General features: G+C 37.4%; 1 protein-coding gene across 12 annotated transcripts in view; it reads right to left on the bottom strand.

The window, feature by feature from the left end:
- mmd (disintegrin and metalloproteinase domain-containing protein mind-meld) overlaps window positions 1-26,036 on the bottom strand; it is a 937,314-nt gene that overhangs the window by 359,340 nt on the left and 551,938 nt on the right. For 11 of the 12 annotated variants that reach the window (XR_016323709.1, XM_089730674.1, XM_089730675.1 and 8 more), the window contains 6 exons: window positions 20,560-20,708; window positions 19,670-19,854; window positions 14,074-14,241; window positions 6,279-6,583; window positions 5,558-5,677; window positions 4,074-4,251 (listed from right to left, as the gene is read on the bottom strand). Coding sequence is in view for 11 of the 12 variants with exons in the window: in XM_089730674.1 (XP_089586800.1) it covers window positions 4,074-4,251; window positions 5,558-5,677; window positions 6,279-6,583; window positions 14,074-14,241; window positions 19,670-19,854; window positions 20,560-20,708 (1,105 nt within the window). In the remaining variant the exon portion in view is untranslated. The remainder of the gene's footprint in view (window positions 1-4,073; window positions 4,252-5,557; window positions 5,678-6,278; window positions 6,584-14,073; window positions 14,242-19,669; window positions 19,855-20,559; window positions 20,709-26,036) is intronic. The other variant, XM_089730671.1, reaches the window with a different exon arrangement.

The raw sequence follows: 26,036 nt of genomic DNA, 5'->3' as shown, positions 1-26,036 counted from the left end.
AACCCCTAATATTTAACCAAGTCAATTTTAATCAAAAGGCAAGTTTTATGAGGGTTTTTAGAAAATCAAAATGATAAAAGTAGTCAGAGAATAACGTTCTGTACCCACTGGTATCACTCTATATCGCTATGATAAACTAGATTGAACTGGTATTTTACCCAGTGAGTTTCTCACCGGATCTTCTCAGTGGGTCGCGATTCGGATCCGGTGGTAGGTTCTGCGAAGCACTGCTCTTGCTAGGGCTAGTGTTAGCAAATTCTTTCAGGTTGAGCCCTTGAGCTCATCTACCCGTCCGCGCGTAGTTGGATTAGCTCTGTAGGGTACCAGCAAGTAAGCAGGGGAAAAAAAAGCGCTGTAATCTTCCTCTGGTATTGCTGTTCGCTTCGAATTGCGAATACCAGTAAATGTAAATATATTTAATAAAACGCGTTTAAATATTTGTCGACTAGCTGACCTTGCAGACTTCGTAGTCGATACTCAATCGATAAAGAAAAGGCCTAAAGTTTTGTATAAAATAAACTTAAAACAAACAAAAGAAATCCGTCCAACGGGGGACACGTCAAAGGAAAAACAAAACTGTTATTTTTATTTAATTCCGAGCATTTTCATATTTATCTACCTTTTAAACTTTCTCTGGACTTCCACAAATAAGTCAAGACCAAAATTAGCCATATCGGTTCGGCCGTTCTCGAGTTTTAGCGAGACTAACGAACAGCAATTCATTTTTATATAATAATATATAGATAGATAGCTTATTTTATCCAAGAAATAATTTTGAAAGCACTTTCAAGTGCATGTGAATAGTTTAATATTTATTGAGGCTTACGTTCCACCTCTGTGCAGGGAAAGTCGAACAACACGGAGTCGAAGTTCAATTGGATCAGAGTAATAGCGGTTTCATTCTTACAAGAGAAGACTTTATGTCTATGCCATTATGTAGCAAATTTCATTGTAGGGAACACTGGAAACCTTTCAAACCTAAACGCAAGATGGCCCCTTGCAAAATTAAGCGTGGGACTTGAAGTATAAAATATAATTGAGGTAACCCACTGAAGTATGAAACCTATGGAAATGAAACGTCAACAAAAAATGCGTGCCACTGTGACGTCATCTGGCCGCTAAATAGGGCGGTTTTAGTGCCACCCAGAAGATTTTAATGTTATTAGGTTTTATCGATAAACCTTTTTGGCTCATTTTATTTTAAATAGATGATGACCGGTTTTTTTTTTGATAACGCCATCTTGTGTCTTTAAAGCGGTTAGTTGCCTTCAAATAGTATTATTATTCGCCAATAGATGTCGGCAAGAGTCGATTATTGAAAACACGAATAAAACAACATTTTCTGAAAAGAAATCTTACCTAGATCGATTTATCGACCCCGAAATCCCCTGTATACTAAATTTTATGAAAATCGTTGGAGCCGTTTCCGAGATTCAGATTATATATAATAATATATTAATATACAAGAATTGCTCGTTTAAAGCTATAAGATATTGTTGAGTATTAATTATTTGTAGAATTTATTCTTTAATAGGAAGTAAATATGGTATTAATGAGGTAGCCACATTGATTATTGACAAGTGCATGTCAATGACCGAAGCTGCGTACGCGAATGACATTTTATAATTAAACATTGAAACAATTACGTGCTGTATTGAAACAAGCCGTGAATGATATATGTATTTGTTTTGCTCGAATCGTTTTGGGTCCCTCATAGCGGTCTGTGGGAATTGAATGCGAGTTTTAATTTACGATTTTGTATTTTGAAGAGATTAAATGAATGAAAAGTATTATACATTTATTTAGGCTCTTCTTGGCTTAATTTATAACCGGAGCTGACAGAGAACACATTGTGAAGACGTGCTGCTGAACTTTCTATTGTATTGTATTTTTTTTCCTACCTACCCTTTTTATTTATTTATTTTTTATAGCTTAAATTGGTGGACGAGCTCACAGCCCACCTGGTGTTATGTGATTACTGGAGCCCATAGACATCTACTACGTAAATGCGCCACCTATCTTGAGATATAAGTTCTAAAATCTCAAGTATAGTTACAACGGCTGCCCCGCCCTTCAAACCGAAACGCATTACTGCTTCACGGCAGAAATAGGCAGGGTACCTATACGTATACCCTGGTACCTAAGGGGGTATTCCAGCGGACGGGTAGGTGATCTCACGGTCTGAACCTCTCTCTCAATTTGGTAATAGTAGCTATAGCAAGAGTAATGCTTCGCAACCTACTGAGAAGATCCGACAAGGAACTCAGTGGGTTGTGCCTTTGAGCTAGGTTGCACGTCAAACTTTTTGACATTTTCGACGTTAACGGTGACCTGTGCTTGGAGAGAGTCTAAAAGCAGCGAGAGGGTCTGCATAAAAGCATCTCACAAGGCATGTTTTGGGCGATGGCGGCTTTGCATTGCCCATCGTCTGGGTCGGATATGAAGTTGGAAGCGGCCACGATTAGAGGGTCATCGTGACGCGCTGCTTTTTCAAAGAGTGGGGAGAACCGTTCATATGATTATAATTCTTTTTTCAATGACTCGATAATTTTATTTGTGCCTTACCCAATAAAGTCATTGATGATATCAAGATAAGGCGCATCCTTTATCTATACTAATATATAAATCTATTGTGGTTTTTACGGATGTTCCGTTATAAATCTGTGCAATAATCTTATACCTTTAAACGAGCAATTCTTGCATATGAATATATATGTATATAATCTGAATCTCGGAAACGGCTCCCAACGATTTTCATAAAATTTAGTATACAGGGGATTTCGGGAGCGATAAATCGATCTAGCTATGATTTATTTTCAGAAAATGTTGTTTTATTCGTGTTTTCAATAATCAACTCTTCCCGACATCTATTGGCGAATAATAATACTATTTTTCTTAATTGAGGGCAACTAACCGCTTTAAAGACACAACAAGATGGCGTTATCAAAATCTCGGTCATCATCTAGTGTTAATTTTAAATGCCCAGCGAAGCGGACGGGTACAGCTAGTCTCAAATAATCCGGGACAGCTTCGGCACGATTGTTTTCGTTATCGATAACGTTTCTCTCGCATCTCGAATAATCGTAAAGCGAACGTAAACTAGAAACAATTTAGCGAGCGAACAGTTCGTGGAAATCCGTACAAAAGCTTAAAGGAAAAATTGAATAGCGCGCTCGGTGCCCCGGCACTCAAACTATTAAAAAGTGCCTTGGCGCTTCCTGTTGCCTTACTTTTAAACTATTTCCGTGCATTTTATGAAGTTCCCTCCCGTATTTTATGCGCAGTATAGTTGTTCTGTTTATGCAAACTTCTGCAGCGCGATACTCGTGTCGGACATGTTCGAGAAAGAATCTACTAAGCTACGATTTACGCGAGAAGTTTTTCTGAAAACATTTATCGTATGTGAAGTGTGATGGACGGACTTTATGTAGTGCAGTCATATTCTTAATATCGCGTACGACAGTTTGGAGTTCCACTTTAATGTATTCTGTCTCAGTAAGATGTACCTTGGATAATAAATAATAAGTCACAGTAAACCGTGTAACTATAATGAGACCTTAGAACTCATATCTCATAGGTGGGTGGCGCATTTACGTTGTAGATGTTTATGGGCTCCGGTAACCACTGAACACCAGGTGGGCTGTGACCTCGTCGGCCCATCTATGCAATAAAAAAATCTTAACTGGATATAATTAAGAGCACTTTTAGTGCATACGTAAATTTGATTTATTTATCGTGTTCTTCCCTTCCCTATTATGTTTAGCTTTTTTATTTGTTTAGTATTGATAAGTGTAATTTGGTTCAGTGGCAAAAGCCTTCTTTAAATAGTTCCATTGTTCATCTATAGACGTTATACACAGACGTATATATTTTAGTAGGCAGCGGCTTGGCTTTGCCCCTGGCATTGCTGAAGTCCATGGGCGACGGTAACCACTCACCATCAGGTGGGCCGCATGCTCGACTGCCTACAAGGGCAATAAAAAAAAAGACGTTATACCGAGCCCGTCTTCAAAATGTATACATTACCTATCGATAAATTGTTTTGTTTTAGAAATGAAAATATTGACACTCACCCCTCGGGCTGAGCACTCGTGGTTGTTGTGGTCCGTTGGGCACTTGGTGTGGTCGATGAAAGGGAATATAGAGGTGCAGGTCTGGTTGACGCAGACGAGGTTGTCGCCGCACGGGGTTCCATCCCTGACCAGCCCCAAGGGAGCGATCTCCGAGTGCTTCGGTAGACCAGTCGTTGCTCTGCAGTCAACGAAAAAGAATAATGCAGAATATGCATAAAGACATACATACATTTTTGGAACGAAGTTCCTTATCGCGCGTTGTGAAATGGGGCTAGACAGAAAAAATTCTTACGAAAAGTTGTCACGACACTTTTTATTTTTAGAGATACTACTGCCATCTATCAATTTTTATGGGACCAACTTAGACTGTTGAAATTATGGAATGAGTGCAACAGTTACTAACGCATCTAACATCTGTATTATATTATAATATGAATGTCACACAATAATAATAGAGAAGTAATGAAATGTTTAGCAATTATAAAATTTGGTGAGCCACAAAAAAACAGCATTGAAATCATTTGGTCGGCGTACAAAGATTTTGTTTGCAATTAAAAAAATCAGGCAGCAATCCTTGTTGGAACGAACAGCAGAAGATTTTTATTATTTATGTATAGTCTTAGTATAATTAATGGCTATAGTGTCTAATGTATAGTCTACATGCTGACGGTCATTATTATTATTCACATAAATAGCTGTTTCTTTGTATATTATTTATATTTATTTTTGATAAATCATTGTGAATAAAATGAAGTTGATAATGTAGTTTTTTTATTGTTATCAATAAAAAATGTATACCCGAATAATTATTTTCTTTATACCTCGAATATAACTTAAAATTAATATTTTTATAATAAGGAAATTCGTTCCTGTCCGGTGTCCCATGACACCACACATCTTTTTTTTTTTAATATTCCTCTTTTTTTTATTGCTTAGATGTGTGGACGAGCTCACAGCCCACCTGGTGTTAAGTGGTTACTGGAGCCCGTGGACATCTACAACGTAAATACGCCACCCATCTTGAGATATACGTTCTAAGATCTCAGTATAGTTACAACGGCTACCCCACCCTTCAAACCGAAACGCATTACTGCTTCACGGCAGAAATAGGCAGGGCGGTGGTACCTACCCGCGCGAACTCACAAGAGGTCCTACCACCAGTAATTATTAATTTCTCGCCTTAATGGCAAATGATGATGGGTACAATTCAAGCTATTTAAATTAGATTCCCAAAAGAATTGATCGATTGTAAGAGATTCTTTTTTATAATTTATCTAAGAATTATATAGTTCAATTCCAAACTAGAGATAAACCATGAATTGAAGAAGGATCCACATTGAAGATGTTTTTGAAAACAGAATCTTTTGTCTAAATTTATCTGGGTGCACTAAAAATAATTAATTCAGGTTTGATTCATTTATTGTTATGATAGAATCGAAATTTTTTAATTTTGTTATTGGTACTCTTAAGCACAATCTACTCACTTGCACTCGTATTCGTTCCCCTTAATGGTGATGACAGTTCTCGTGTAGTACTCATCCATTCCGGTCACAACAGGATATCTGTTCCCTAATTGGCATTGTAGAGAGCCGCAGCGAACGTTCCTGAAAATTATCATTCTTTTCTGTGATCTTATTCATTAACAGAAGCGCATATGGTTGAGAATAAATGCGAAGAGCTTTCGGTAAGATTTTAAATATTTAGAATAGCACCAAGGAAGATTATTAAAAATAATAAATGGGTGCAAATCACGCACGGTCAGCCGCCCTAATTTAGAATTCCCTGTATAAGGATACCAGAGACTGATAAACATACTTAGATACGTTTAAACTTATACATATATAGATAGTAAACACCCAGACAAAGAGTAAAGAAACGTATCTTTTCTAGTAGTAAGCCTATTTTTATCAATTTAACGTAGATTAACTAAAGTTTTGCAGATATCAATCGGCGAATGAAAAAAAAATTTTTTAATACCAAATACGGGCATAAGACAGAAAAATCTCATATATATTAGAATACGAAAACATATATAAATAATAACGAGTTCCAAAGACTCGAAGCGAGGGTCTACCGAGAAATAGCTTAGTTTACGATCTTCGCTTTGCCGAGAAGCATTTATATCATCGGCTCTCGTAAACTTGAGATTTCTTGCATTTGCTACAAAATTCGAATACCAAATAAGGATATTTTTGATGAACTCACTCCATTTCACACTTAATGTAGTGTCCGTTACTGTCCTTTCCGCAGTGGCCGGTCACAGCTCCTTTAGAGTTGAACTGTTCGAAGCATTCTTTGTCCGCTCCAACAGTACCGGTGCCCCATATTCTCTCGCATTGCAGAGATAACGTGGGACATTGTCCGGCGAAGCAGTACCCCTTGCCGTCTTCGCACGATTCGCCGTTCTTCCGGTAGGAGTCGGCTGGACAAGCCCCGGATAGGCCGGTGCAAGTTTCCTCTAAGTCGCATTCGTTGGTCGCGTCACGACACACAACTCCGCGGGGCTTGAGCTGAAAATTGCCAGTTGATTTTTCGAAAGGTTGGCTTAAAGTTAAAAGCGGAAGTGGCACATTATCGATGGCTCTAATTCTGCACCAATGAAATGAAATAAAATAATTTTTAAACCATCAAAAGTAAATGAATAACCATGTAATTCTTGTTAAACAGTCATAGAAAGGTTTTGAAATTTTCTTCCGAAGACTAAACAACGGCCAAAATTGAAAGCATATGTTTAACAGACGCCGGTGCATAATACGGCCTGACGATGTAACAATAATAATATATGTGTATCATGCAAATATTGAATAATTTTAAAATTCCTTTTTTCGGCATCGAAGGCCTTACGATTGATTTGTAAGGGTTGCCAAATATTTGGTTTAAGCAATGTTAAAATTCGGTATTATTGATTATTACTAAGGGAATCCAATGGGATAAATAACTTCATATCTTGATTGTGTTGGAGTTGATAGATATAGAAACTCCTTAACAAAAAAAGTAAACATAGACATAGACAGTGACAATAAAAAGTAAAACAAAATAACAAAACTGTGATATCGATAAATAATTCTAAAACATCCGCGTAATTAATTCTAATTTATAAAAGTGTATTAGTATATTATTTTGTAACTGCCTGTGCTCTGCGTTAAAGATAGGCCTCTTGTAAGATCTTTAAGTTATATCAGATTGGCCTACCCCTTTTAAATGTGTGCTTTTAGAATTTCTGGTGTTTTCCATTAAATAATTTACTTTATGGTCAATCTATTTACCGTGCGACACGGATAAGCAGAATAAATCATTTCTTTTTACACGCTTTATATTAGCTTCACTTGTATGTACGTTTGTAACTGACTCCTTTAGACGCGATTTTGACCCACTTTAAACGGCCAAATTTCATTCAAACTTAGTAGATTTATCGAGGAACGATGACTATTTAATATTAAAAAAAATTGAAAAAATTGAAATACAACTAAAAAATTAAAAATAAATAATAGTTTAAAAAAAACTAAAAAACACGCTTTACAGAAAATTCAACTAAAAAATAGAAAATATATTTTAATAAATTTAAATTGAAAATAGTGTAAAAAAAAATTTTTTGTAAAAAAAGCGTGGGGTGCATGGTGTGCAGGAGCAGGTTCGTTCCTCGTCGTATTAGCGATTTTAAAATGAAAATAGGCCGTTTTTATAATAGTAATCCACCTTTAATCTTCCTTTGATACATTACATGTAATTTTATAAATTAATCGTATTGTGTCGTTGAAAAGTTTTCTTGAATTGAACATACTTAAAATGGAATCGGAATGAATCAAACAAAAAAAAGTTACGTCGGTAGATGGCGCATTCGATAAATTTAAAATGATGGAATTAAGCAGTCTGTTCCAGTTGACCAATAGATGGCGTAAACATCCCCCGGGCCTTGAAATCTCTGGTTTCTAAATAAAATTACGCTTCATCTTCATTTTCTTCCGCTGATTGGAGTGGCAGAGGGCATATCTTGGAAAATGAACGTCGAATGGTCCCTGTACCAGTACGAATATCGGCGACTCGAGACACACCGTCACTTCCAGGATACAAACGTACTATGCGACCCAGCCTCCAATTCAAGGGTGGTAAATTGTCGTCCTTTATGAGAACTAGGCTATCCAAGGCGATGTCATCCTTCCTGATCTTCCACTTGGTTCGTAACTGTAGCTCCGAGATGTATTCCGTAGACCAGCGTCGCCAGAAATGTTGACGTAATTGTTCGATGCGATCATAGCGCGCTAGCCGAAATGTTGGCTTATCTGTCAGATCCTCAGATGCAGGCGCTGTCAACGGTCGGCCTAGTAGGAAGTGGGCAGGAGTAAGTGGAGTAAAGTCACTAGGATCTGTGGATAGCGGTGACAAAGGGCGAGAATTTAATACGGCTTCGATTTGCGTCAAAACCGTGGTGAACTCCTCATAAGTTAATCTCGCATTACCCACTATGCGTCTTAGGTGATACTTACACGATCGCACCCCACTCTCCCATAGACCACCAAAATGTGGGGAATACGGCGGAATAAATCTAAATGCAATGCCGTTATCGGCTGCATAGTCTGTAATTACTTTGGAATGGTTTTCTAAAAACAAAGGGAATTCCTTTTCGGCACCAATAAAATTTTTCCCATTATCTGAAAATATGATATTGGGTTTACCTCGCCTACTAATAAATCGTTTTAAAGCCAAAATATAATCATTAGTGGAAAGACTTGTAACGAGTTCCAAATGTATAGCTCGTGTCGTAAAACAAATAAACAAGCAAATATAAGCCTTAAAAAGACGAGCTCCTCTCCCTTTACGGTTCAATACGAATACTGGCCCCGCGTAGTCTACACCTGATTTCATGAATGGAAAACTAGGTTCCAGGCGCTCAGAAGGTAAGTTACCCATGATAGGTGTCAGTGTCTTACCCTTAATACGTGTACACATCACACATTCTCGTATTATCCTCTTTGCTAAATTTTTAGCATTTAGCGGCCACCAATATTCACGCATAGTAGCCAACATTAGCTGAGGACCGCCATGTAACAATCGCTTATGCTCGTATCTAAATAAGCTAACCGTGAAAGGATGTCTACTACATAATAAAACAGGATGTTTTTTATCGAAGTTGAAACACGACGCGTTACTTAGTCTACCACCGACTCGTATTATTTCATAATCGTCCAAAAAAACATTCAAACTAGAAATACGGTTGTATTGTTTACAATTTGTTCGAATTGGAATCTTGTTGATTAAATTATTATAAATGTCCGGAAACGACCTTATTTGCACTAATCTAATGAGCATTCGCTGTGACGCGTTCAATTCACTAAGAGTTAAGGAACCGGTTTGACGGCTATCCTTCGCGCGTGTATTATTTATGAATCGAAGTACATAAGCACCTATTCTTTTTAATTTCGTAAATGATTCGAATCGCTTAAAGTCAATTATATCATCGTATTCTGTAGAAATTAAACTCACTTGCTTAGATTTTAGTTCTGGTAAAGTTTGACAGTTCGGTATATCGGAATTTTTTATGTTTATTGAATATGACTCGCGTAAAAACGACGGGCCATACCACCATAAATCACTATCTCTTAATAAATCTAAACTACAACCTCTCGATAACAAGTCTGCGGGATTATCCTTGCCATTTACGTGTGACCACACCAACTCGCCTGTGAGTTCATTTATTTCGGTTACTCGGTTCTGTATAAATGTTTTAAGCAAATGTGGTGATGTCTTAATCCAACCCATGACTATCGTCGAGTCTGTCCAGAAGTAAACTTTGTTATATTTTAATCTAAGCGACTCACTAACTTTTTTATATAACTTGGCTCCTACCAACGCACCACAAAGTTCCAAACGAGGAATACTAATCGATTTTAAGGGAGCCACCTTACTTTTGGCACATAACAAACGAACTGTTATTTCCGAATCATCACTGTATGTGCGAATATAGGCGCAAGCACCGTACGCGCTCTGGGATGCGTCGGTAAATATATGAAGTTCCGTATACTGAGTATGTTCACTCCTTACGTGACGAGGGATACGTATTTCCTTTAAAAATTTTAATGAATAAATAAATTGTTTCCAAGCTTTAGTTATGTCTGCAGAAACAGGAGTATCCCAATCAATTCTGCTTAGCCACAAATTTTGTAAAAATATTTTTGATATTATGACTGCTGGTGACAAAAGTCCTAAGGGATCATATATTTGAGATATGATAGATAGCATTATACGCTTAGTTAAATTTAATTCGCAATGATCGCTATTAATATTCGTTACAAAATATAATTCATCACTAGTGTTATGCCAGCCTAACCCTAGTGTTTTAGTTTGTGCATGTTCGCCTATAAAATGCTCTGCTGATTTATTCTGCGAAATGTCTAAATTAAATTTCCATTTTCGTAAAGGAAAACACCCGGAATGTAATATTTGAGAAGTTTTCTCACAAATACGTAACAAATTATGATAATCGTCGTCGCCGCTTATAAGATCGTCGACAAAAATGTCCTGCGTGATGACGCGCGCGATGACGTCATTATCACACTCAAGCGCAAGTTGTCTGATGCATCTCATACTCAAGTACGGCGCTGAAGCGGTTCCGTACGTCACCGTATTGAGCTGATACGTCTCTAATGGGTCCGTAGGATTTTCGCGCCATAATATTAGTTGAAGTGACCGTTGGTCAGATTGAATGAGAACTTGTCTGAACATCTTTTCTACATCAGCACAAGCTACGAATTTATATTGTCGAAACCGCAACAATATAGAGAAAATATCGTTTTGTAACGCAGGTCCCGGAAATTGTATATCATTTAAGGACTTATTCGAACTAGTTACCGCACTAGCGTCGAATACAACACGCAGCTTAGTAGTTGAACTACTTTCTTTAATAACACCGTGATGTGGCAAATAATAATTAGGTTGACTACACGTAGTTACCTTAGACATGTGACCTAAGTCATGGTACTCTCGCATAAAATTTGTATACATACGTTTAAATTCCGGTAAACGTTCAAGTTTACGTTCTAGTGATAAAAATCGTTTTTTCGCTAACGTATATGAATCACCTAACACATCAGCTGATTCCCTTAGCGGTATCCGGACCGAAAATCTACCTTCTCGATCACGTTTATTCGTGTTGATAAATAACTTTTCGCATTTTTGTTCATCTTCCGAAAGCATTGCACGAGGCGATAGGGCTACCTCCTCGAGCTCCCAAAATAACCTTAGCTGCCTACCAATGTCCTGTGTAAAATTACACTGAACATTATTAGTAGTATGCGAGTACGTATTATTAAAGACAGGGCCGGTTATTAACCATCCTAACTTCGAATTCTGTAAGTATGGTCCACTCGGAAGACGTATTTTATCCGCATCTAAAAGATCCCAAAACTTATCGGCACCTATCAGTAAATCAATATCTGCGGGGACGTCAAAGTTAGGGTCTGCTAGTTTTATGTTTTTAGGTATTCGTATAAGGCTAGAATCTATGTTTATCGTGGGCAAACTGGATGTTATGCTCGGCAAGACAATACATCGAATCTTAGCATGATAATCGTTTAGTTTTGATCGTATATTAATATCGCACGAGTGACTAGACTGTGTGATTGTTTGTCCTACACCCGTTATTCGAACCGTGGACTGTATGTTTGACACGTTTAATCGATTTGACATTCTTTCCGTAATAAAACAGTTCTGACTCCCACTATCCAGAAGCGCACGAGCTGTATGAAAAACGTTATTATTATCGGCTACCTCCACCAACGCTGTAGAGAGTAAGACCGTCTGTAATACCTTAAATTCGCTATTATTATTGCACTCGTAACTGCCACTCGTATTATCGGGCAGACAATGCAACGCATTAGACGTAGACGCATGTACCCGGTTCGGCACTGAACCCGAGTCTTCGCGCACACACACATTTAATTCGTTTTGAGAGCTACTCGAACCTATATGCAGTAAACTATTGTGTTTCCGCTGACACTGTTTGCACGGACCAAACACGCATTCACTTATCATATGACCTGCTCTTAAGCAATTACGACACAGTTTTTTATCATCAACATATTTCAACCTATCCTTAACGGACATGTTAAGAAAGGCGATACAAGTATAAAGTGCATGGTTTTGCTCACACAATACACATTTTTTATAAGAAGCCCCCTTTGACGTATTTAATTTATTGTTTGAAAAGGATTTCTCGTTTTTTGATGTAACGTAACTATGAAAATTATTTGAACTAGAAGAACGCTTACTAATTTCACTATTAACTTTACTACCATAAATTAACGGCTTATCTTTAGGTCTACTATGATTGGCACTAATCATATCCAACATGTCGGCTCGGTTTCTAAGAAACGATAGCAAGTCGTCTAAGGTATATTTTTGATTAGAATTATTCAACGATATCGTACCCTTATGGTTCTCCCATTCGCGTTCTGTTGATGAGTCAAGCTTCGATACCATTAGATAGATAATTAAAGTATCCCAAGCGTCGGTGGGTTCCTCCAAAGTGTTAAGAGCGCGTAAATTACGTAACACTGTATCCATTAACTTACGAATTAACGAAGATGATTCCTGTTTTAAACAAGGGATATTAAATAGCGACCTTACATGATTATTAACTAAGAGCCTAGTGTTATGGAAACGATTTTCTAGAAGCTCCCATGCGTGAAGATAGTTGGAAGGAGTAAACTCTAAGGCACTGATCACTTGCAGGGCAGTTCCGTCGAGCGCAGACCGTAAATAATGAAACTTTTGTATTTCGTCTAAGTCTGTACGTTTATGAATCATAGTAATATACGAATTTTTGAATTCAAGCCAGTGGTCGTATGATCCATCAAAGGAAGGTAGTTTTATGTAAGGTAATTTAACACTAACCGGTTTTTGTGAACATGAATTTTCCTGATTAAGCATTATAGAACTGTTAAAATTGTCTGCACTGTTCACCAAACAGTTGGCGACAGCCATTGTGGTGAAATACAATGTTTCAAATGATTCGACATAATCCGCGTTAGAAGACATATCGGCCTCGGTTAATAGCAATTCTATATCCATCTCCACATCATTATATCTTTTATAAATATCGCAAGCTGCCTGTATTCTTAATTGTATTTCAGCCACTTGTATTTGTGTTAAAACTGCACCAGTAAACGTATCAATAAATTTTTTAAATTGAGTTAGTCGACCTTTAAAGTTTCCCCTTTGCCGTTTAAGATCCTCCAATTTGCTAACCTTATCGCCAGGCATTTTGATGGTCTACGTGTGATGAGCGGTAGGTACTTACGTGAAAGCATCCACGGCGCAGCGCGAAACAAACAAAATGGTATGTAGGTAGTGTAGCACTGTAACTAAAAAAACACACGGTTTTAGCACAAATCGTTTTAGGAACAGAGTAGCCGGGAACAAAGACCTGACCGTTGCTTTTTCTTTTCGTCTTCTTCGTTTATTGTAGAAATATCTTCGTCTTAGCTGGTCCTGGTTGCTTTCCGATTTCGTCAGCTAGGTAATCCGTGATCGAAGGTCCAAAATGTGCAGGAGCAGGTTCGTTCCTCGTCGTATTAGCGATTTTAAAATGAAAATAGGCCGTTTTTATAATAGTAATCCACCTTTAATCTTCCTTTGATACATTACATGTAATTTTATAAATTAATCGTATTGTGTCGTTGAAAAGTTTTCTTGAATTGAACATACTTAAAATGGAATCGGAATGAATCAAACAAAAAAAAGTTACGTCGGTAGATGGCGCATTCGATAAATTTAAAATGATGGAATTAAGCAGTCTGTTCCAGTTGACCAATAGATGGCGTAAACACATGGTGTTATTAGTTATAAATATTTTTCTGACAGATATGAGTAGAAGAATTATTATTTCAATAATATCTTAAAAAGCACCCCACGCTTTTTTTTTTTTTCTATTTTTTAATTGAATTTTATATAAAGCGTGTTTTTTAGTAATTTTCTTTCTATTATTTATTTATTATTTATTTACCTGGCACCTCTCGCAGCATTCCCCGGACGCGCACTGTGCTTCCTTGGTCAGTCTGCAGGTGAACGGGTCACAGCACGGGTTAGAGTTGTGGCACTCGTTCAGGGTCCCACAGTCGCACTCCTCGCCTTCGTCAAGCTTGCCGTTGCCGCACTGATGGTGGATCACCAACTCGAGGAAAATTTGAGATTTCATTCGTAATCGTTATAGAAAGCAAAGCGTCGTAGCCGTCGTGGCCTAAGCGATAAGACGTTCTGTTTTAATATATAATAAATCTAAAATTTAGATATTCAATTGCCCGACAAAGAACGGTGGTCACATGAATGTGGAAATTGGAGTCGAACCCACGACTATCGGTCGAGCAGAACGTTTCGTTTCGTCGTCGTGGCCTAAACGATGAGACGTCCAGTGCATTCGTGTTGAGCGATGCACCGGTGTTCGAATCCCAGGCGGGTACCAATTTTTCTAATGAAATACGTACTCAACAAATGTTCACGATTGACTTCCACGGTGAAGGAACAACATCGTGTAAAAAAAATCAAATCCGCAAATATTATAATTTGCGTAATTACTGGTGGTAGGACCTCTTGTGAGTCCGCACGGGTAGATACCACCACCCCGCCTATTTCTGCCGTGAAGCAGTAAATGCGTTTCGGTTTGAAGGGTGGGGCAGCCGTCGTAACTATACTGAGATCTTAGAACGTATATCTCAAGATTTACGTTTTAGATGTCTATGGGCTCCAGTAACCACTTAACATCAGGTGGGCTGTGAGCTCGTCCACCCATCTAAGCAATAAAAAATTTATTAATAATATATTGAAAATTGGTTCGCTGTACACATATGTATATGTCTTTACTTTTTTTAGCGTAAGGCAATAACTGGGTTACTGTTTGGAGGGTATCACTGTTAATAAAAAAAGTAATAAAACTGAACCTGTCAGTACAAGTGATACAGAAAATTTATTGATCAGTGTTTAGTTTTGGTTTTTGGTAGTTCTTCATAGTGGTATAGAAGAGATGGATGTTATTTGAAAGTAATGAACCACCTATAAAGCGAGTTAGTTTTAATATGACAAAAGACGCATTAGCTAGATTTTTATTGCGTTTTTTAAGGACTATTTTTACGTTTAGAAAACACAGCCGGAACCTTAACTCAAAAACAAAACAGTCTCCGTAGAAGTTTAACTTCGTGTAAAACAATAAAACTGCGTAACACAGTTAAAGTTTCAGGAACCTTGAATGAATGTAGACGAAGGAAAATAATATAGAGTCGCAGTTTCTTTACGAAGCGCCGGCTACAAAATATTGAGATAGAAAGCGCGACAAACAAATTGAACCATCAACTTTCGGTAGTGTATTATGCATCAGTCGAACAAGGAAAACATCTCAGCTGCGTGTTTGACGTAAGTGATTCCAGACAATGTACCCAGTAGCCGAGTTTGGTGTATTATTAAATTTGCATCCAATACGGGCTCGGCTCGGATTTATTGTTTATGTTCTTAGTATAAAAATATAATTTCCTGAAGCACCACACATAAATAGATTTTGTTTTATTTACCAATAATAATATTTTTAAATAATTTGCAATACCTTTAAAGTTGAAATTTTACTGGTGGTAGAACCTCTTGTGAGTCTGCACGGGTAGGTACTACCACCCGTCTATTTCTGCCGTGAAGCAGTAATGCGTTTCGGTTTGAAGGGTGGTGTAGCAGTAATGCGTTGTAACTATACTGAGACCTTAAAACTTGTATCTCAAGGTGGGTGACGCATTTACGTTGTAGATGTCTATGGGTTCCAGTAACCACTTAACACCAGGAATAAAAAAGAACATTGAATAATATTGTCATGTAGTTTGATTCAAATCCAAAAAGAAGACATGTGAATACTATTAGGTATATTAATTGTATTTGACATACTTGTACTAGTGTCTGTCTTAATGTATTTATTTTTCTGTCATCATTACACTTTATATTGGTCCAATAGGTCTTTTCTTTAAAAAAAATCACGATTTCTCGGAGTATTATGTCTTAAAGCTTAAATTCGCTTATTGTATAATAATACCAGTCTTTATAACATTAAGATCTTGTTTGCAGTGGTCGCAGAGGACCACATTGGCTCCGATACGAAGTATTTCAATATTTCAAATACAAACAAACGTCTTAAAACTAATTAGCAACCCAGCTACCAAACTATAGGTCACGTTGTATCACACACACACATCCATATTACATTACAGAAAACGTGTACACCAAAAGCGGGATATTCCTTAAATATGCCATTGATACAGAAACCGTGAATATGGAAAAACGCGCTTGCAAAGTATATTCGCTTGGATACCTTGCAGATTAGAATCCTTTTTATTAATACGAATACACCGATGTACTGATTAGATCTGCGAATAAAGAAATCTTTAGCCGCGCGCATGGGAATTAGGTTGCATTTTATTAATCCGAGAATAGTGAAAACGCGAACGAAGTTTTTTTTATTTATTTTTTATTGCCTTTCTAGGCAGACGAGCATACGGCCCATCTGATAGTGAGTGGTTACCCTCGCCCATGGACTTCAGCAATGCCAAGGGCAGAGCCAAGCCGCTGCCTACCGCTTAATACTCTCCACAAGCCTCGTTTGAAGAAGGACATGTCATAGCGCTCGGGAAACACCGTGGAGGGGAGCTCATTCCATAGCCGGATGGTACGTGGCAAAAAATATCTCTGGAAACGCACTGTGGATGACCGCAGTGGCTCCAGGTAGTATGGATGAACTCTACTCCGGTGGCGGGCGGTGCGATGGTAAAAACGAGACGTTGGTATCATCTCGAACAATTCCTCAGAGCACTCCCCATGGAACATGCGGTACAAAATACAGAGGGAACCGAAGTCCCTCCGCAGACCCTAAGTAAGTAAGACCCTAGTAAGCGCTAATAAGGAGTTTTTACTGTATAATACAATGATCTGGCGATAAATATGTAAGAATTTCGATACGAGCGCTGGGCGGACTCTGAATATAAACAGCAGCTATGTAGATTTATTCAAATAAACCGAACCGGGCTCCTGTTATTATATATTCGTGAACGCCGCGATAATAGAAGGAGCGGCCCGCCTGCATTACCATAACTTTTATTAAAGGAGTAGGAGTGAACCTGACAAACAATGGGATCGAGTCTGATTAATTTTAGACGCGGCGTTTTATGGATGAATTCCGATGGCTCGCGAAGTTCTGGTTGGATTCGGTTTACGGTCGGAATGGTATGCACAACAGCGATTCACAAAGCTACCGGAATGTGATCTGTTAGATAAGCTGATTGTTATGTCAATATCTATATATTAATACGTGAAGCAAAAACTTTGTATCCCTTCTTACGAAAATTGCGCGGACGGAGGAGTATGAAATTTTCTACACTTATAGAGAATATAGAGAAGATGTGCGCAATGCTAATTTTTTTTTTAAATAAGGCATAAAAGATACATTAAATCAATAAAGAAAACATTACACACACTACCATGTATTTGACACACACACCCGCATGCATACTATTTGTTTATTCTCAAACTTTTCTTATGCCTATAATCTGTGGTAAAATTGAGAAAAAAAAATATTGTTTGTCTTTATTATTTCGTAATATTTGTCTATAGTGTAGTCTTGGTGAAATCTGTGATTATACTCTATATATTTTGATTATATTTAATTAAATTTTGATAATAAAATCATAATAGCGTACAAACTTATAATTTCAATTAATTATAGTCGAATTTCGACTACCGGGGATCACTAGTTATTGTTATTACTCAATTTATCATCATCTACCCTAATATACATTGTAGGTATGTTGCTCTGTAGTTTTCTTCGTGATTCAGACTGTCTTAATAATTATTTGTGTTCGAAAGAACATGGGCATCGCGTTGTAGAACACACAGCGGGGTGGTTGGTATACAGGAGACTCGTAAGTTTTTGGTGGCAATAATTTAGAATGATTTCTGTCAAAATACTCCCTATTCTTCTTTTACCTGATGACATCCCTAGTTGTGATGGCAGAATAAATCAAAGAAACGATATGTGTAGCGTAAATATTTTTTAGTGTTTTGGTATATTTGTTGCAAATTCAAATTTAAAAGTAGCTTTAGATTCAACTGTGGATTTTGATATTCTAAATACGGCGACTGAGAATTATTGTAAAAATGTTTTTTTTAATAAAACTTATTTGGTGTCAAATCTAGGCTAGTTATAGCTAATGTCAATTGCGTTTTTTATCTTTCTTTAAAATAAATTTGCTCTGTTTCTGTGTTTTTTTATTTATGTACAATAAAGTATATATTCAATAATTTTAGTGACAAAGTTTATGACTCGAGCTGTTTTAATTTTCGTATACCCTGCACAGCAGATTCATGAGAATTTACAGTCAACGAAATTTTAAGCCGAAATTTAGTGGATTTTGACGGCCCAAGGACGGTAGGGACGGCAAGATAATGCTAAACCTTACTGCACGAAACGCAAGAATACAGCTATTTTTAATTTATTCGAGAACATTAAAATGTTTCGTCAAGTTTCGTATATTACTTTTTGAACAGATTACGGGAAATGTAAAGTCAGCAGGGCTTGTGAAGTGTGTACAGTTTTACATTTATTTTTTATTGCATAGATGGGTGGACGAGCTCACAGCCCATCTGGTGTGAAGTGGTTACCGGAACCTATAGACATACACAACGTAACTGCCGCCCCACCCACCTTGAGATATGAGTTCTAAGGTCTCAGTATAGTTACAACGGCTGCCCTATCCTTCAAACCGAAACGCATTACTGCGTCACGGCAGAAATAGGCAGGGTGGTGGTACCTACCCGTGTGGACTCACAAGAGGTCCTACCACCAGTAAAACGAGTAAGAGTAAGAGCCTTCACTCTAAAAACATTTGAGATTAACTCTGCGTTTGGTTTTATGACTTCCACGTCGTGGACATGAGCTCTACAGTCATTTGGTAGAGCGTATTGTATGCCCACGCGAATGCCAATTTCTGATGCGAAGTTACTTTTTTTTTATTGCTAGATGGGTGGACGAGCTCACAGCCCACCTGGTGTTAAGTGGTTACTGGAGCCCATAGACATCTATAACGTAAATGCGCCACTCGCCTTGAGATATAAGTTCTAAGGTCTCAAGTATAGTTACAAGGGTGGGGCAGCCCCACCCTTCAAACCGAAACGCATTACTGCTTCACGGCAGAAATACCCGCGCGGACTCACAATAAGTCCTACCACCAGTAATTACAAAAACTATAATTTTGCGGGTTTGATTTTTATTACACGATGTTATTCCTTCACCGTGGAAGTCAATCGTGAACATTTGTTGAGTACGTATTTCATTAGAAAAATTAGTACCCGCCTGGGATTCGAACACCGGTGCGTCGCTCAACACGAACCGGACGTCTTATCCCTTAGGCCACGACGACTTCAAAAACTTGCTTGCTTGTATCGCAACGTTATGCTTCAAGGTGGGTTGTGACACTCTCGTTGTGATTTTCATTGGCTTTGGTGACCATAAGTCCATCTTCGGCTTCCTATCAACTACTTGGAAATCATAGGTTATCAGGCAGTTATTTTCCTTGACTTACTTCATTAGGTTTGTTCAGCAAGCAGAGACCTTGCCCGACCCTGAGATCGTTGATGTAGTCATTCTTAGAGCAGTCAGAAAATTTGTAGGGCTGGACGTTGTCAGAGCCGACGATGGACTGCGCCATGATGCAGCCGTGCCAGTCGCGGCAGAAGCACTGCTCTCGGCCATCGTCGTGGCCCATTCCTGTGGAACCAATGGAAGCGTTAATGGACGGTTTACTGCTGCATTTATATTTCTTCACGATTGTTACGAGATTTACTATATGTTTTTTTTTTTTTGTTGCTTTGATGGATGAACTAGCTCACAGCCCACCTGGTGTTAAGTGGTTACTGGAGCCCATAGACATCTACAACGTAAATGCGCCACCCACCTCGAGATATAAGTTCTAAGATCTCAGTATAGTTACAACGGCTACCCCCCCTTCGAACCGAAACGCATTACTGCTTCACGGCGGAAATAGGCGGGGTGGTGGTACCTACCCGTGCGGACTCCCAAGAGGTCCTACCACCAGTGATTACGCGAATTATAATTTTGCGGGTTTGATTTTTATTACACGATGTTATTCCTTCACCGTGGAAGTAAATCGTGAACATTTGTTGAGTACGTATTTCATTATCATGTTTCATGTTTCATTCATGTTTAGAAACAACGAACCAAATGATAGTACATCATTTGGTGATGTGGAGTATTAATCTTTTAACAACATCAAGGAGTGTTTAATCTTTGTGTTCCAATTCTCTAGTACCAACTTATTTATTTATTATATTATTATTTGTGGTCAAAGATGGTGCTTAATATTAATAAATGTATCACTATGTCGTGCTAGTAAAGCGTACAAATATTAGGTGTAAGTATAATCTACATAAAAATATGAAACTTAAATTATACCGATATTATGTCCAATCATATGCGCCATGGTGCCGGCCAGAAGATGTGGTTCGTACGTGTTAGTGTCGACGGATATGCCAACAGATTTCGGAGTACACATGGTGTCTGGTACCGAGATACCGGATTCTCCACCCGGAAACATTATGCCGCTGTAAAAAAAAACCTACACTTTAGTAACCATACCAGCTATCGTTTAGTCCTTACAAAGATTTTACAATTCCAAGATCTCACTATTTCCTTTTCAGAGTTACTATTGTAACTACCCAACATTCATTCCTATTAATAGCATCTTCACTATGTCCTTTGAACTTAAACCTTCCTCAGATATCTATCCTAAGTCGATTCAAGATCAGCAGAAGTGTGACAGGAACCGATTTTGGAACTGTACGCCAGATTAAGGGTGAGCAGCGATCTTGTCGCAATCTTTTTTAAGGACTGAGTAGCATTATCAAGTTGCGTGATTAATACATTAAATATAGTTCAAAGAGCGAGTTTGAAGTTTTGTGAATTTTGTTAGCTTCGATCGTTAAAGGTTTCTCGTGTGGTGTTCATAAGAACCTCTTTTCCAAACAGTTCTTGCAGGAATTTAGCCACGGCGTTGAAGTAAACGAGCCTCTATTTAGCTACTATGTTCTACTAATACTTATACTAGAAAGGCCCTCGTACAAAGTATGTTGTAATTTTAACAATATCGATATATTGTATGAATCCAGTTTAGTCGGATAGTTTGTAGTGGGTTAGAAAAAACATATTATATTCCTGAAGTAAATAAGCGAATAATCAATCTTAATTTAAGCGAGTAACGATTGAAATTTGCAAACCCGTAATTTTGTATTATGTGAATTCATATGTCTCGCGTCACAAACGCGAATGTGACCGTGAGCCCAACGATGCGATGATGTTTTAATTGTGTTTGTATTGCGTAGATAGGTACAATGAAAAAAACAATTGGAAAATATTTTTCATTCGCAATGTTTTCTTTTTAGATTTTCCGAAATGAATAGCCATTATAAAATATTTAGAATTCAATAGACCTTCATTTCGAAAATTCTACTAATTCGTCTATGTACTTACTGTGTTCCGAATTCAATTAGCAGTCGACACTAAAATTAGTACAACTTCAATGATGAAATTTAATTAGATACGTCTTCTTTCAATCTAAATAAAACGCCTTGATTAAGCATCGCCCGACAACGTTCGATAGATACAAATTGTATTTATAAGATTTCGTGATAATTAAGCAATCTTTGAGTAATTTTGTCAATTTTGTTTTTATAACATCTGAACGTCTTTACAAATTGATCATTTTAATCACATTTTAATCAATTTGAACGCTTTGCTTGGTTTGTGTAAAAGAAACAGTATGAAACAAAACTAACTAGAGGTCCCGCAGTAGTCGAAATTCGACTATAATTAATTGGAATTGTAAGTTTGTACACTATTATGATTGTATTTTATATGTCTATAAACACAAATTTCGCCAAGGCTACACTATAAAAAATATTAACAAAGACAAATAATATTTAATCTATTCTTAATTTGACAACAGACGTCAAGAACAAAAGTTTGACAATAAATAGTATGCATGCGTGTGTGCGTCAAATACATGGTATGTAGTGTGTATAATGTTTTCTTTATTGATTTAATGTATCTTTTATGCATTATTTAAAAAAAATATTAGCATTGTGCACTTCTTCTCTATATTCTCTATAAGTGTGGAAATTTCATACTCCTCCGTCCTTGCAATTTTCGTAAAAAGGGATACAAAGTTTTTGCTTCAAGTATTTATTATACCTGGTCAGGTCATAAGTATTGTCACACAGTAAAAACTTTTCTTTTAGAATGCTGACCACAAAAAAGTTTATTGAATTCGAATTTCGAGTTGTTCATGAAAATAAAAATAGTATACATTTAGAATTTTACTCATTTTTAAATATGGAGTGGACGCTTAAAGAAGACCGTGTTGCAGTTATTGCGTTGCATCGTTGCGGTTACGCGCCAATTCAAATTTTTAACATACTGAAAAATTTGAATACAACCAAAAGATTCGTTTATCGTACCATCAAACGATACAATAAAGACTCTAGTGTAGATGACAGGTCAAGAAGTGGTCGCCCTCGGTCTGTTAGGACTCCAGCAGTGATAAAAGCTGTGAAGGCGCGAATTCAAAGAAATCCCAAACGTAAGCAGAAACTGTTGGCCCTTCAGATGGGGTTAAGCAGAACCACGGTGAAAAGGGTGTTAAATGAAGACTTAGGGCTTCGGGCATATCGAAGAAAAACAGGACATCGTTTGAATGCTCATCTAATGGACCTGAGACTGAAGAGATGCCGCGCTTTGTTGAAGCCGTATGCGGGAAAAAAATATCGGGAAATTCTTTTTTCAGATGAAAAATTTTTTACCGTAGAAGAGAGCTACAACAAACAAAATGATAAGGTGTACGCACACAGTAGTGAAGAAGCAAGCAACCGTATTCCGCGTGTCCAACGAGGTCATTTTCCATCCTCGCTCATGGTATGGTTGGGAGTTTCTTATTGGGGCTTAACAGAGGTACATTTTTGTGAGAAAGGTGTAAAAACGAATGCAGTTGTGTATCAAAATACAGTCCTGACGAACCTTGTGGAACCTGTTTCTCATACCATGTTCAATAACAGGCACTGGGTATTCCAACAAGATTCGGCGCCAGCTCATAGAGCGAAGAGCACACAAGACTGGCTGGCGGCGCGTGAAATCGACTTCATCCGGCACGAAGACTGGCCCTCCTCCAGTCTAGATTTGAATCCGTTAGATTACAAGATATGGCAACACTTGGAGGAAAAGGCGTGCTCAAAGCCTCATCCCAATTTGGAGTCACTCAAGACATCCTTGATTAAGGCAGCCGCCGATATTGACATGGACCTCGTTCGTGCTGCGATAGACGACTGGCGGCGCAGATTGAAGGCCTGTATTCAAAATCACGGAGGTCATTTTGAATAAACTTCAGTGTCATAAGAATCTATGTTTTGTTAAGTTCATTTTGGTATATTAATGGTTACATAATGAATAAACTTGTTTCAATTATTTTACATTGAACATGTGACAGAATTTATGACCTGACTATGTATAGATACATATTGATTTGTCGCGCTTACGTAGCGTACATTCTAAGTAATCAATATCTCTTTATTAATTTAAATTATATAAGTACCTTTACTGGTGGTAGGACCACTTGTGAGTCCGCGCGGGTGGGTACCACCGCCCTGCCTATTTCTGCCGTGAAGCAGTAATGCGTTTCAGTTTGAAGGGTGGGGCAGCCGTTGTACCTATACTGAGAACTTATATCTCAAGGTGGGTGGCGCATTTACGTCGTATATATCTATGGGCTCCAGTAACCACTTAACACCAGGTGGGCTGTGAGCTCGTCCAACCAACCAAGCAATAAAAAAAAGTACTTTTAATTAATAATTACAGCGTGAGCTATGTTCGTGAGCAGCTCAAACAATTAACCCTTCTTTCACCATAAAATATGATATTCGGGCTTTTAAGACCATCTTACCCTGTCGTAAAATAGATTAAAACCACACGCGAACCGCCCCCGGAAGGTAAATAATGCATGACGTTATTATTAAAAGGAGGCAAAAGTTAATGCATCTATAAATGAGTTAATTGTTAGGGGTTAGTTGTTATGAGTTTAAGATTAGCTCGGGGTAATTCAGGGTTTTATTGAAGCTGTATTTTGTTGGCTATTTTAGAGAGTGACATAGATTGGCGTCGTAAATACATTTAGTTGAGGTCTGAATTGGCTTTTTAATAGAAAAGGCGGGTGATGTTTTTTTTAGGGACAAGAGTATCTCTCAGTTAATTCTAAGAAAAGCCTAATTGCAAATCTATCTTCTATATATATAAAAACTAGCGACCCGCCCTCGCTTCGCTTCGGAAACATTAAAACACACATGAAACCAAAAAAATAAATAAATAAAAAATTAAAAAAAGTAGCCTATGTTCATCAGGGACAATGTCGGCTTCTAATGGAAAAATAATTTTTCAAATCGGTCCAGTAGTTTCGGAGCCTATTCGAAACAAACAAACAAACAAATCTTTCCTCTTTATAATATTAGTATAGATGAATTGCTGTTCGTTAGTCTCGCTAAAACTCAAGAACGGTTGGACCTATTTGGCTAATTTTGGTCTTGAATTATTTGTGGAAGTCCAGGGAAGGTTTAAAAGGTAGATAAATATGAAAATGCTCGAAATTAAATAAAATTAACAATTTTGTTTTTCCTTTGATGTGTCCCCCGTCGGACGGATACCTTTTGTTTGTTTTAAGTTTATTTTATACAAAAGTTTAGGTCTTTTATTTATCGATTGAGGCACTACGAATTCTGCCGGGTCAGCTAGTAATTAACAAAAAACATACGAAATTAGTTCCGTTTGAACGAAAAATACATAATTTTTTATTAAAATTTTATGCTTTTTTATTATGCGATTCGGTTTGATCATAATAATTTGTAATTGTAAAAAAAAAGATTATGTATGACATATTTTCAGCTTCTCAGTAATATTGGTGTAATTTAGTGTAGGAATAGTTATAACGAATTAATACTACTGGTGGTTAATACTACTACAGTTATTATGAGTTAATATATTGGTGGTAGGACCTCTTGTAAGTCCGCGCGGGTAGGTACCACCCCCTGACTATTTCTGCCGTGAAGCAGTAATGCGTTTCGGTTTGAAGGGTAGAGCAGCCGTTGTAACTATACTGAGATCTTAGAACTCATATCTCAAGGTGGGTGGCGGCATTTACGTTGTAGATGTCTAGAGGCTCCGGTAACTTAACATCAGGTGGACCGTGAGCTCGTCCTCCATCAAAGAGATAAAAAAATTTTTTTATTTCTTGTCGTAAATGCGGTTGTCGATAGACATCGGCAAAGCAGTAATGATATAAGTCAAAAAAAAAAGAAATATACTCTCACATTTCATATTCAGATATCATTTTGATTATACTACAGCCAACTTTGAAATATTAAGTACGTATCGTTTATATCAAAGTAAGTCTTGTACATATATTATTATATCCTCCTAGAGCCACTAAAATTTAATTACTAGTTAGTACTGCTTATTCAGGTTCAAGTAAAGTTCGAATTACGTAAAATTCTAATGTTTACCGACGCCTCGAGCTAAGGGGTTACCGCCTATATATTCGATTTGCCGAATTGATTACATTACGGAGGCCTGTTTAACTTGCCTCTGTTGGTCGGTCCGGCCGTTTATCTAAGAGTGGATCGCTTGATTTATTATCGATTTTAACGTAACTAAATTGAGATTTTAAGATAAACGAATTTTGTGCTTTATATGTTTACCGTTATGACTGAGTTTCATTAACGCGCCGTCCGATTTGTAGATTTTAATCATCGGAACTCAATTTATATGCGAGTGTAATTTTTTTTTTATAAAATTCATTAAGAATCAACCAATGAAAATATTAAATAATAACTTAA

The sequence above is a fragment of the Bombyx mandarina genome, chromosome 10, assembly GCF_030267445.1.
Source record: "Bombyx mandarina strain Sakado chromosome 10, ASM3026744v2".
In the NCBI taxonomy this organism is placed as follows: domain Eukaryota; kingdom Metazoa; phylum Arthropoda; class Insecta; order Lepidoptera; family Bombycidae; genus Bombyx; species Bombyx mandarina.
The sequence above is the reverse complement of the archived record's forward strand: the minus strand, read 5'-3'. Positions and strand labels throughout refer to the sequence as shown.